Raw genomic sequence first — 11514 nt, forward strand, 5'->3', positions numbered from 1 at the left:
ACGTGGGGCCCCGCGTTCCTAAGTGCTACCTACTCTAGCTTCCGGAAGAATATTCGATATCTCGGAAAACCTCAAACTCAAATCCAAATCTTCCGGCTTCCGGTCTCAGCATGCTAGGTTTTCCGAATCTTCCGGATCTTCCGACCAAATATGTAATAAAACAATTGAATGAGGTAATTTGATGTTCTATTTCTGTGTAGCAGTCTCAAAAGAACCGTCTCTGAGGAATTTGTAACACCAATTACTGCACCGATTTTGCAAACCCAACATGAAGGACTTCGTGTACAATGTCCAGACCAATCGAGTTGTCTTTGGTTCAGGCAGTATCACCAAACTCCCTGCTGAGATCAAGTGCCTCCAAGTCTCCCGACCACTCCTCCTTTGCACGCCTGGTAAACGTCACCTCGCAGACCAACTGTCCGACATACTCAAAGATGCTTCCCTCGATGTCGCTGGCATCTTCGCCCACGCCACAGCGCACACTCCAACATCTGTAACGGAACAAGGAACTTCCTTTCTTGGCTCCGTATCAGCAGATTGCGTGGTTTCTATCGGTGGAGGATCGGTTGTTGGACTAGGAAAGGCCATCTCCTTTCGTTCAGGCGTACCTCACATCAGCATTCCAACGACCTATTCGGGCTCTGAAATGACTCCCATTCTCGGCGAGACGCAAGAAGGCATTAAAACTACTCGATCCGATCCTAAGATCCTACCTGCTGTTGTTATCTACGATTTAGATCTTACCTTGACGCTACCTCCCACTATATGCAGCACATCTGGAATCAACGCAATCGCCCATGCTATCGAGGCACTCTACGCTCAAAATGCGAACCCTATTACTTCCATACTTGCCCTCGAGGGAATTAAATCATTGGCCGAAGCTCTACCTCAAATTGTGGAAAACCCCGACTCCAAAGCCCCTCGCGACCAGGCTCTATACGGCGCATGGCTTTGCGGCACGGTCCTAGGCAACTCGTCAATGGGACTTCATCACAAAATCTGCCATACGCTGGGTGGATCGTTTGGACTTCCTCATGCTGAAACGCACACTGTCATGCTCCCTCATTCCTTGTCTTACAATGCACCGTGTATCCCTGACCAGATGGCGAAGCTAGCTGCTGTTCTCCCAGGAAGCGATGGGGATGCGGTGAAAGGATTGGGGCTACTGTTGGGAAAGCTGCCGGTACCACATGGATTGAAGGAGCTGGGAATGAAAGAAAGCGATATTGACAGGGCGGCTCAGATTGCTACAAGTAACCAATACCCCAATCCACGACCTTTGGAGTTTAAATGGATTCTTGAACTACTGCGGAGGGCGTGGGCTGGGGAGCCGGCTGAAGCAACCTTGCAGTAAGAAACTTTCTATAAGGATGACTTAATTTATGTAGGAAAAGGCTGCTCTTCCGAGCCTAGTCTGCCTCACGCACGATGAAAGGAAGCATGGGCAGAGAAGTCATCGATTACGTGTGAAAAGAAAAGAAGATAAAGTCTCTATTGGGGTATTGTAGCTATAACATGGTCCACTCAATTGGCTATGACCTGAAAATAAACTATGAGACTCCGTATATATCTCATCATTCTGAAGAAGATGCTTCAAGTTATATGCTACTGCATTATAGGGCGCGGCGTCAGTGCTACCTAGAGGAAATGCCCTGTCCCTTAGCCACCAGGGTTCGTCTGCAGACTACCACTTGGATTCCATGGAAACTTAGGAATCTCAATCTCCCCAACAAACTTGCTCAGGTTAGGTGCCGCTCTATTCATATCAAAGGCGCAGGTAGGCTGCTTCACACCAAACCTCTTGACCTCGGTGACTTTGGAGTTCTTGTCAAAGGACATTCGGACTTGATGCACGGTCCGTCGTGATACGTCACCGGAAAAGTAATTCTGCGGAGAGATTATCATGGAAGAGACAGCTTTCGTAGCTACAGTGTTGGGCAGGTCGGCTGTATTGGGGAGGTGATGCATGCCGAGATTAAAATATCTACAATAATTGTCAGTTCTGAATGCTAGCCATGCTATGTTACTAGGTACTTACAGAACAATGTCTTCCTGGTCCAGACTTTCTCCATTAAAGAACTTATTGAAGTCGACAGCTGGACGATTCAAGTCGTGGCTGTTAAAGGCATATGCACTCTTTGGTTCAGTGTCGTGGTGCTGGAGGGCATAGAGGTTATGATTGGCCCAATTGGCTGCTTGACCAAGGGCCGAGGATGACTGAACAGTCAGAAATGCAGTGCTACCGCTGTCTGTAGACCATGTTAGCCATCGGTCGAGACCATGTGTATGGGCAGGTTGTCATACTTGGGGTTATGGAGTAACCGGGCGCCTCCCCGAAGTCATTCAGCTTGTCTTTGTTGACAACGGAATATGAAGCAGCTCCGTTTGGTGCCCAGTTTATCTTGCCGTCATCCTCGCTGGCAATGTACGAGCGGTTAACCTTCATAGTGTTGATAGGCTGACCATCGGACCATGGATATCTGTGCAAAGTCAGTGGGCTGATGTACAAACGTCGAAATATTTCTTACACTTGAGTGTGCGGTACAAACTCTGTCTTCATCAGACTGTTGTTCCTGCCCTTGATGTCCAGGTCCAGCTTGAAGTTGATGACATGGTCATGCATAGATCCAGACAGATTATCATGAATATGATAACCATAATCACCGTCTCCGGACCAAAAGGCTCCTTGGATATAGCCCGAGGCCCGAACAGTCACGGTGATGGTTCCATCATAGTAGAAAGAGTACTCAAAGAGATAGTCATAATTTCCTACCGTGGAAACGCTGCGTACGGTGAAGATGATGTTCTTGGTTGCAGAAACATAGTCCGAGGTCAGGTGTCGTTGAATAGGATAACCAGTATCGTACTCGAATAGACACAAACTGTTTGGGTGCACATGGGTAGTCTCACTGATGTAAAACGTTGTGTTGAGATAGGTAGCGTGAGATGGGCAGTCAAAACCATCGACGAGGTTCCATTGACTGGTGCCTATACCGTAAGAGGAATCAAGATATGCTGATGAGGCATGGAGCGGGTCTTGCGAAGCGTAATGCGCAAGAGCCTCTTGAAGACCAAACTCATAGATGAGACGTTCGCCCCTGAATCGAACGTCGTGTAACTGCAAACCCGTTTCTTTGTGGTTAGACAGGAAGAAGCTAAAGTCCACTTTCACGTATTGTCAGTTAGATGTGCGAAATATAAGTCCAAAGAACTTACTCCATTCAACGTAGTTCTGCTCTCTATCCACTCCGAATCGGGGACCATCAGGTTGGACTGAAATGGGAGGATACAGATGATCGCGGGGAAAGCTATCTCCTTGTTGATCAGTAGAAGTCCACGATCCGTCAATGACTGGACCTGGCTTTCGTTTCAAGGTCTTGATGCCCTTACGAAAGGCGGCAGTCGTTGGCCAGAAGTTGCCATCGTAGTACCAGCCCACCACCTTCCACTTGGATGGATCTCGACCCGTAAGGTCAACCTTGAATTGTAAACTGGTGGGTAGTACAGTTTCTGAGTAGAACTCGCCAGTGTGGGCAGAGTAGAACTCGTTCCACTGGTAGACCCTATCGTTACGATGAATGAGAGGGTCACTGCCTGCAATTAGTAGATTATCTGTTTTGGCACCTGTCGCGGTCTGTTGACGTCGTTAGTCAGTGGATCTTTTAACTCATAATTGGGTGATATACGGACACCGTTGAGAAGTTCCTTGGTGATTTCCTTTATCTCAGTGCCGATCTTGAGGTTAAAAGCAGCGATGTCTTCACCGTCAGCGTTGTACACATTGATTCGGCCTCGGCCAGATGTGAATATGTAGTTGAGTTCTTCATGATGCGTCAGGCCCTGCTGGATCGGTAATGGCCCGACCATGTACTCTTGAATGTAGGGCTGCACTTTTGAGTTAAACTGGAGGGTTGCTCTGGCATAGCGGACTGGAGCAGGACCGTGGCCTTCGAGGTAAGCTAATGCATCTGTCTTGTTCGGCTGTAACAGGTCCAAAGACACAATTACATTATCCCAGCTGAGCACTATTAGCTGATGTATCACGATAGCGCTATGTGAGAAATAGGCAGAAAATGTTCAACAAATCTTTGTTAGGTAGTTAAGCGAAACTAGACTCACGAGGTTGAGTTAACTACAGCAGTCAAGTTAAGGTCTTTTTGCTCATGAAGATACGCCGTAACATGGGCATATTCTTCATCCGTGAGACTTTGGAAAACATTCTTCACTGGCGCCTTGATGACTACCTCTTGACCAGAGCTGCATCCTGATGCGGAGGACTTGTACTCTGAAAGGCGCTTAAGGGAATGAGGCCGTGCTGCTGGACCAGCGGGGCCAGGATAAGCCAATATCCCGTTCGGTATAATAAAGAAGTAGAGAACCAGACTGATAGTGAGACGCATGACCGCCGGTAGTCAAAGGCCTGAGGCAGGGCAGAAAGTGGTGGATGTAATGGTGGTGACCTACGAAAGACGGGTAGAAGCATGCTACGGTTATAGGGCTGTAAACAACCTGGAAAGAAAAATGGCAAGTAACTCCCCGGCACAGTTATGCAAGGGGAAGCACGGTTAGCACGGCACGGCTCTGGTCGGCAAAAAAGAGAGCAGTGGGCAGCCGGGGCCTGTTGTAAGTGATATCTGATCAGCCAGCCACCAAATCCACTACTGCATGCTGCAAGCCTCTTTCACGGCACGCAGTATAGCTCCGGTCCAACGTCTAGAGCTGAAAAACGTTTGAGAAGCTTAACCTGTTTCGCTTTTAGTCCTGGCATGTCGATCTCGGAAAGTGAGGCTACCGGATGTTCTGTGTTCCAGTAAAATAATGGCGCAAATACATGATCTAGCAGCTGTGGCCGCAGCTGCAAGACCAATATCCGCATTATGACTCATTATCACCATATTCGAGCAGGGAAGAATTGCTGTAATACGAAACTGCAGGATGAAAATTTGGAATTGAGGCCGCACAACAGCGGATAGCGCGGTAAGCATGAAACTATGACATGGGAGGCTTTCGTGGTTCCTCCAGATATGGCCACATTCTCACTAGCATTGATATTAGCCCGTAGTCAGTCTCTCGCCGTAGGTTAGATACATGAAGCCATTCACTGATTCTCTACCCTAGAGAGCAAAGCACCTCTGGCGGATTAGCTGGTGATCTTGTCTTCGATCTTGGGCGATCATAATTCAGGCTCTAAATCAAGCCATCTACTGGGAGCTAACATAACAGGAAAAGGTACACTAGTCTAGTTCCGAATCATTTCCCTGGTGCCAAAGCCAGTCGTGCCATCTTTATCATACGTTTCTAGCAGAATATCATTCTGCATCATGCCTGTGGTGTTTCCTCGTCTCCCGTGCTTAGGCTCGCATACAGAGCAGCAAATGCAGAATTTGCAGGCCCCTTGTCCAGAAGCTGTCGCGGAGGTCCAAACTCTAGTAGTTCACCTTTATCAAGCACGGCTATCATGTCAAAGTCCTCGAGGGCTGACTGGAGCTTGTGCACGATCGCAATCACTGTGCGATTCTCAAACCTCTCACGTATAACGCGCTGCACAAGCTCATCAACATGCGAGTCAACGCTAGTCATAATGTCAGTTCTCGATGTCAAGACGGCGGCAAATGAACCGTTACGGCTTACCTGCTGGTAGCTTCATCCAGAACTACAATGGGCGAAGGGCGTAGGAGAGCGCGTGCGATACAGAAGAGCTGCTTCTGGCCATGGGAAAGGTGAAGCGCTTCAATGGGCGCATCAAGGCCTCCTTTCTCAGCTACAATGTCCCAGAGCTCAACGGCCCTCATGGCGTCTTCAATGGCCGCATCTGAGAGCGCTTGAGCAGGGTCCGCGTTCAGCCTCACGCTACTTCCTTCGATGAGGAATGCATCTTGAGGCACGCCAACTAGTCGAGTGCGAACTTCTTGGCGGGGAAGCGTGCTAATGTCGAGCCCGTCTACGAGGATTTTACCATGGTGGAGGTCCACCATACGGAAAAGACAAGACACCATGGAACTCTTGCCGCTGCGGGTGTATATAGGTCAGCTTGAGCATGACTAGTGAACGATGAGAGCATGTTACCTTCCGGTTCGTCCGCAAATGCCAACTTTCTGACCTGCCTCGATCGATAAGGATATACCTTTCAAGACATTTTCAGATGGTCTACAAACATACTGGTCAGCAACTAGTTGTAGGGCTTGGGTCAAATGAACGCACCTATACCCGGCAGAAACATTGTCGAAAACAATCTGGCCCTTGGACGGCCATATAGACGGTGGCTGGTCTGTTTCCTGTGGCTCGTGCTCTGAAGCAGTATCAGACGTGAATGATTTGATCCTAGAGATGGCACCAATGTGTGTCTCCAAGGTTGTCCAGAATGTCATCAGTAGCTTTAGGTGCTGACTGAACTGGATGATGTTGACAAGGGCCACGCCGATCAACCCAGTTGGGAGTACACCTCTCAACTGTGTGACAAGGACGACGACTAGTACAGCAATGACTGTAACAAACAAGTCGAGGACAAGAGTCAGCCATCTCTGAGCCGCGTAGAGAAGATAGAACGGCCGCTGAGACCGATCTAGAAGATCATGATGTTTCTTTTCCAGTGCGTCACGCCAGCCAAATGCACGCAGTGTCGCCAGTCCAGCGACAGATTCCGTGAAAAGCGCATACAGCGGGCTCTTTGCCTCAAGATCCATGAATCTAAGCTGCCGAGATGTTCGAAGATATGTATGCTGAACCACCCACAACGCGACGAACAGAAAGGGAAACGCGATGGCTGTGTAGTACGAACCTACAGAGATCAGAACCATCTCAGCGATGCACAACACAAACGTGGCAAAGGTGTTCAGCGCTGACAGCGGCAGGTCCATGTCGACCAGCTGAAGATCCTGGCTGAAGCGATTGATAGTGACGCCAGCATCCGTAGTAGCAAAGAAGGACATGGGTGCGTTGAGTACCGTCTTGAGAAGACTCTGGTGGAAGCTATTGCCTGACAGCGGTACCATGGTGACAATCATCTGCCAGGTGCTGAGGACTAGGAAGATAATCGCGAGCCCACCTAGCATCGCGTAGATGCCTAGATAATAACCCAGGCGTGCAAAAGGGTCTTTAGCATTGGCGACTGCCCACCAGTTGAGCCAGATAGTAGGGAAGGATTGGCAGACTATAAAGGCGCAGATGGCAAAGACGAAGATCAAACTGGGAACCCAGCCGATAGCGCGGATGTAGTATAGGTATATCGCCATGTCGCCAGTGCGACGACCAGCGTCATCCTTGGCTTCCTCCGAGAGGAGTACCTCTGCATCCAGCAACGTGTCAGCTGATGGTTCTGCAGAAGAAGAGACAGAAGTCGCTTGGCAATATGTCCAGTTCGCAGACGCTACAGCCAAGCGGGAAACGTAGTTGTCCGCTTTGGTCAACTTGTCAAAACTTCCCTCTACACAGCCTATACCAGTACCATCGAGGCTGATGATGTGGTCTGCGTAGGAAAGTCGATTTGCTGCAGCAGCAGTGTCAGCATAAGTATGAGAATAAAGGGGAAGTATGCAACGTACCACGAGAAGTCGCCAAGATGACGGTTGTATTCGACTGTCGCAGGAGGCCATTAGTGCCGAGTAGGCTATGGAAGACAGCGTTCTCAGTGTGCATATCCAACCCGCTGAAGACATCATCAAGGATGACAATCTTCTTTTGTGCGTAGACAGCTCTCGCTAGGCTGACTCGTTGGCTCTGACCTCCGCTGAGGACGATCCCCTTGCTCCCGATCCTACTGAGATCGCCCTTGGGAAGTTGAGCGAGATCTTCCGTCAGAGAACAAGCGTGTAGGACCGTTTGGTACCAACGTTCGTCGACGTGGGAGAAGCCGATGATGCTATCTCGTACAGTGCCGTTCATGTGCCAGGGAGTTTGATCGCAGTAGGCGATTTCCGAATTCATCACTTGAATAGATCCGGCTATGACTGCCACTTCTCCGAGAAATGCTCTGAGGAGAGTTGACTTGCCACTGCCCACTAGCCCCACGACGAGGGTAAGATTGCCCAGCGGAACATGAGCGGTGACATCACTGAGGATGGGTTTCTGCGTAGAGTCATATCCAAAGGCGCATGTCTTGACAACGATACAGTTGCCGTCCAGAGAATCGACAAGTAACGGGCCTCTTTGGATAGTGTTAGGCTCTTTCTCGGACAATCCCGAGTCCTTCTCCTTCTCGCTGCGTAGAGAAACTGGGCTAGATGACCCTTCGCTCTTGTCATCATATGAGATGATTCTGCTGTCGACGCGAACGTCTGTGTTGAGGAAAGCCTGTATGCGCGCAAAGCTCCCGACGGACCCCATCAGAGAGGACAATGAAGTAACAAACGAGGAAATAGGCTCGTTCAGCAGTGCAAACAGTGATAGAGATGTAAATATGCGGTTTATGTCCAGGTTGTTGTCTCCTCCCCGTGACTGGGCGACAAGACTGTACGTTGCGAATGTGAGGATTGGGGCAAAAATAGGAGCGAGGTATGCTATGGATGTCTCATAAGTAAACGTTCCATCCTTCGATGCTGGTTGAACCATGCACGGTAGGTACTCACCTAGGACCATATTCCAGATCAACAACCTACGAAATTTGCCGGAAATGCGCAACTCGTCATTTCGCAGAGCGTGGATACGAGTGCTGAGCACGTCGGTCAGTCCACACATCTTGACGCCCTTGATGCTGCCTAGCATCTGCGACGTAACAGATATTCTCTTCTCGATGGCCTCTAGCCATGCGGCTTGACGAGCCATGACAAAACTGACCGCGATAACAGACCCGATGATGGAGACTACAGGCGTCAGTACATTCATTCCTCATTCTCTATCATAAATCATTTCTAGCTGGACTCACAGATTGCTGCTCCGACGGGAATCAGACACGCAATGCCGAGCTGGCGTCCCAACAGGTAGACCGCAATAACAATCTCAACCAAATTGGCCCAAACGTCATGGGCAGTGCGCCAACCCGTATCGATCCTCTCAATGTCGGCACTCATCAGAGTCAGTGCTGCGCTGGGGTCAGCAGCGGCAATACTGATATCCGTGGCCTTGTCAAACAAGATCGAGACGAGTTGACCGCGTGCCATGGTGATGGCGCGATACGTGAGGTGTTGGTACTGGCCACTCGTGACCTATAGCATGAACCGTTAGTAGGATGCGCCTGTAGCGACAGAGATTCACGTACTGCTAGACCCATGAATACAAGAAACCATGCGCCTATGAGGCCATATCCTTGGTTCATATCGTCAGAGTCACTGTCTCTCTCTGCCCATTCGAGGGTTGCTGAGATGAGGAATGGCTGGCAAAAGGTAAAGCCGATGAAGCAGAGACGTGGAAAGATGATGGACAGTGTAGGCCACTTCAAGGTCCTCAGGACCGTCAGCATCAGAGCATGGCTGCCTTTTCTAGATGCTATGCCACTGTCAGTATCCTGTAAGCCACATGTTGTCTGCAGATTTGACAGAATGACAGACCTTTGGCCCACGCTGTTTCCAAAAGCTCCTGGAGATATGAAGACTTGAAGTGTTTTTCGAGAGGAAACAACGCCTCAATCTCCAGGTGCTTAGAATAGCCAGCGCGAAACAGCGGTATTTGCCAAGAGAAGAACCAGTGCGACAAGACACTACCAGTGACTTCAGGGGGCAAAGCACGGTACTGGGGCCGCAAGAAACGACGCTTCTCGATTGCCTCGACAGCGAGCATGATAATCTTTATCACGGTCGCGATGAGGGCAGTGATTGCCGCCGGCCGATTGTAGCCTTGGAGCCATAGTGTTCGTGTTCGAGCAGCATCGAAAAGAGCAGTGAAGAGTAGGAAGAGGATAAGCACCGTTGACGGTCGATACGAATAGACGTGCTCAACGTAGGATAGACATAAGATGCCAATTGATGCCACAAAAGACAAGGCAGCAGTGGCAAGAGAGGCTCTGGTCGTAATTGCGGAAGAGCGAGTCCACGAGATGAGAAAGCTGATCTGCGCTGCTAAGAGACCGAGACACAATGTCGTGAGGCTGTCAGTACCCGAGACACGACGTGAGCACATCAACTAACTCACGATTTTACAGTACAGCCAGCGGCTATTTTCTACCTTGACCCTATTCTTGTGCAGAAGGTACAGGACTCGACATGGGGCAGCGAGAAGCACCAGAGCAGTGATAGGTATAGTGAGAATTGATTCTTCAAAGAGCAGTGTAAAGTCGAAGCCGCCTCTACAACCACCAGCATATGGACCAAAAGAGTCGTCGCATGACAGCGAGACCATGATTGTGACTGACGTGAAACCAGAGATTGTGTGAGACCAAAGCTTTACAATCTGTAATCAAATTAATGTTTTGGCAGAATCGATTAAGGTTGTTTGATCAACGGGGGATCAATCGATCGCTTACAAGCTAAGTGAGCCGAGAAATCTGTCCCTGTTACTACAGAGACCCTTTGCAAGAGTAGCCGAGGAAGTGCTCCACAGACTGAACACCAGGATGAAAAATGTGCAAAGACAAATGTCATCATTGAGTAGCGAGCCACGTCAGACATGGTGCATGGGTACATACAGGGTAGGTAGGCAAGGGGCACGGCACGGCTCGCAACGGCGTAGCACACATGGTCGATACGAAGCCGGTGGAAACGATCCGGCGGACCGGTCGCAAGCGATACAACTGTACGTACTCTACATTTGGGCTCCGAGACGCCATCATCTGATCAATCTTCAATGTTTGGAGGATCAGGAACGGGACTGATATGTTAAAGATCGGCGATTTAAGGCAATCTCCCGGGGTGATGTTCAGCTGGCTCCGTAGCGGCGATCATAGTCGTAACCGGTATAGCTAGAGTGAACTAGGCCCCCATCGATGCTAACTCACCGGCGGGGACTAATGCAAGCACGGCAGCGGCTATTAGTGCCATATCCCAGACTAATTGCTTGATTGGCTTTTGATAATCCTGCTCAGAGGCTAGGTACGCATCTGGATATTCTCTTGTTGACCTTCCTTTCCAAGACCGAGAGAGATCATCACTCACTTCTCTCAGCCTCTTGTTCAGCAATTCTTTGCTTTTTCTGTCTCCACTGAGTAGGCCTGCTCAGATCATGGAATTAGATAACTAGTTCCACTTCACGACTCGTATTCCAGTTTACGTGGTCTTTTATCCCTGTGTTGTTGCACTGGAATCCATACCGGTATGTTACATGCATATGCCGCCCCGTGAGTCATGTCCGCGACTGACCAAATTCCTTTTTTACAGGCGCTTAGAACTGGAAGAGAGATCTTGCTAACCGTACAAAAAGAGAACATATGTTTTCATTAGTATTGATATTCCTTTTACCGAATTTGATTATATTAAGCCTCTATAATTTATAAATTTAGACAGAACTTACCATTTAAGCAAGATTATAAACCTACATAGAATACTAAGCTTGGCGTAAAACACGCAATAGGATTAAAAGAAAGTGGTCTTTATGTTGGTGCTGCAACCGCCACATGACCTCACTCCCTGCAAGCCAGACCTCCCTCCC

The 11514-nt window shown here is 49.2% G+C and overlaps 3 protein-coding genes across 3 annotated transcripts; 1 reads left to right on the top strand and 2 right to left on the bottom strand.

Moving 5' to 3' along the window:
- Positions 1-268: 268 nt before the first annotated feature.
- Positions 269-1354, top strand: FSUBG_10968 (ADH4-alcohol dehydrogenase IV; the record flags this gene model as incomplete). Its single annotated transcript, XM_036675599.1, has 1 exon — positions 269-1354. The coding sequence occupies one exon, from the start codon at positions 269-271 to the stop codon at positions 1352-1354; it is 1086 nt and encodes a 361-aa protein (XP_036533542.1).
- Positions 1355-1659: 305 nt separating this feature from the next.
- FSUBG_10969 (peroxisomal amine oxidase copper-containing protein) lies at positions 1660-4400 on the bottom strand (the record flags this gene model as incomplete). Its single annotated transcript, XM_036675600.1, has 7 exons — positions 1660-1984; positions 2039-2249; positions 2305-2480; positions 2529-3165; positions 3217-3634; positions 3691-4018; positions 4120-4400. 7 exons carry the CDS (start codon positions 4398-4400, stop codon positions 1660-1662), a joined length of 2376 nt encoding a protein of 791 aa, XP_036533543.1.
- A 919-nt stretch (positions 4401-5319) lies between these two features.
- FSUBG_10970 (multidrug resistance) lies at positions 5320-10269 on the bottom strand (the record flags this gene model as incomplete). The annotated part of the gene is made up of 9 exons (XM_036675602.1): positions 5320-5572; positions 5632-6009; positions 6202-7486; positions 7542-8495; positions 8565-8798; positions 8861-9140; positions 9194-9420; positions 9483-10053; positions 10096-10269. The coding sequence occupies 9 exons, from the start codon at positions 10267-10269 to the stop codon at positions 5320-5322; spliced, it is 4356 nt and encodes a 1451-aa protein (XP_036533544.1).
- Between the last annotated feature and the right edge of the window lie 1245 nt (positions 10270-11514).

This window comes from Fusarium subglutinans, assembly GCF_013396075.1.
Source record: "Fusarium subglutinans strain NRRL 66333 chromosome Unknown NRRL66333_c0000198, whole genome shotgun sequence".
In the NCBI taxonomy this organism is placed as follows: domain Eukaryota; kingdom Fungi; phylum Ascomycota; class Sordariomycetes; order Hypocreales; family Nectriaceae; genus Fusarium; species Fusarium subglutinans.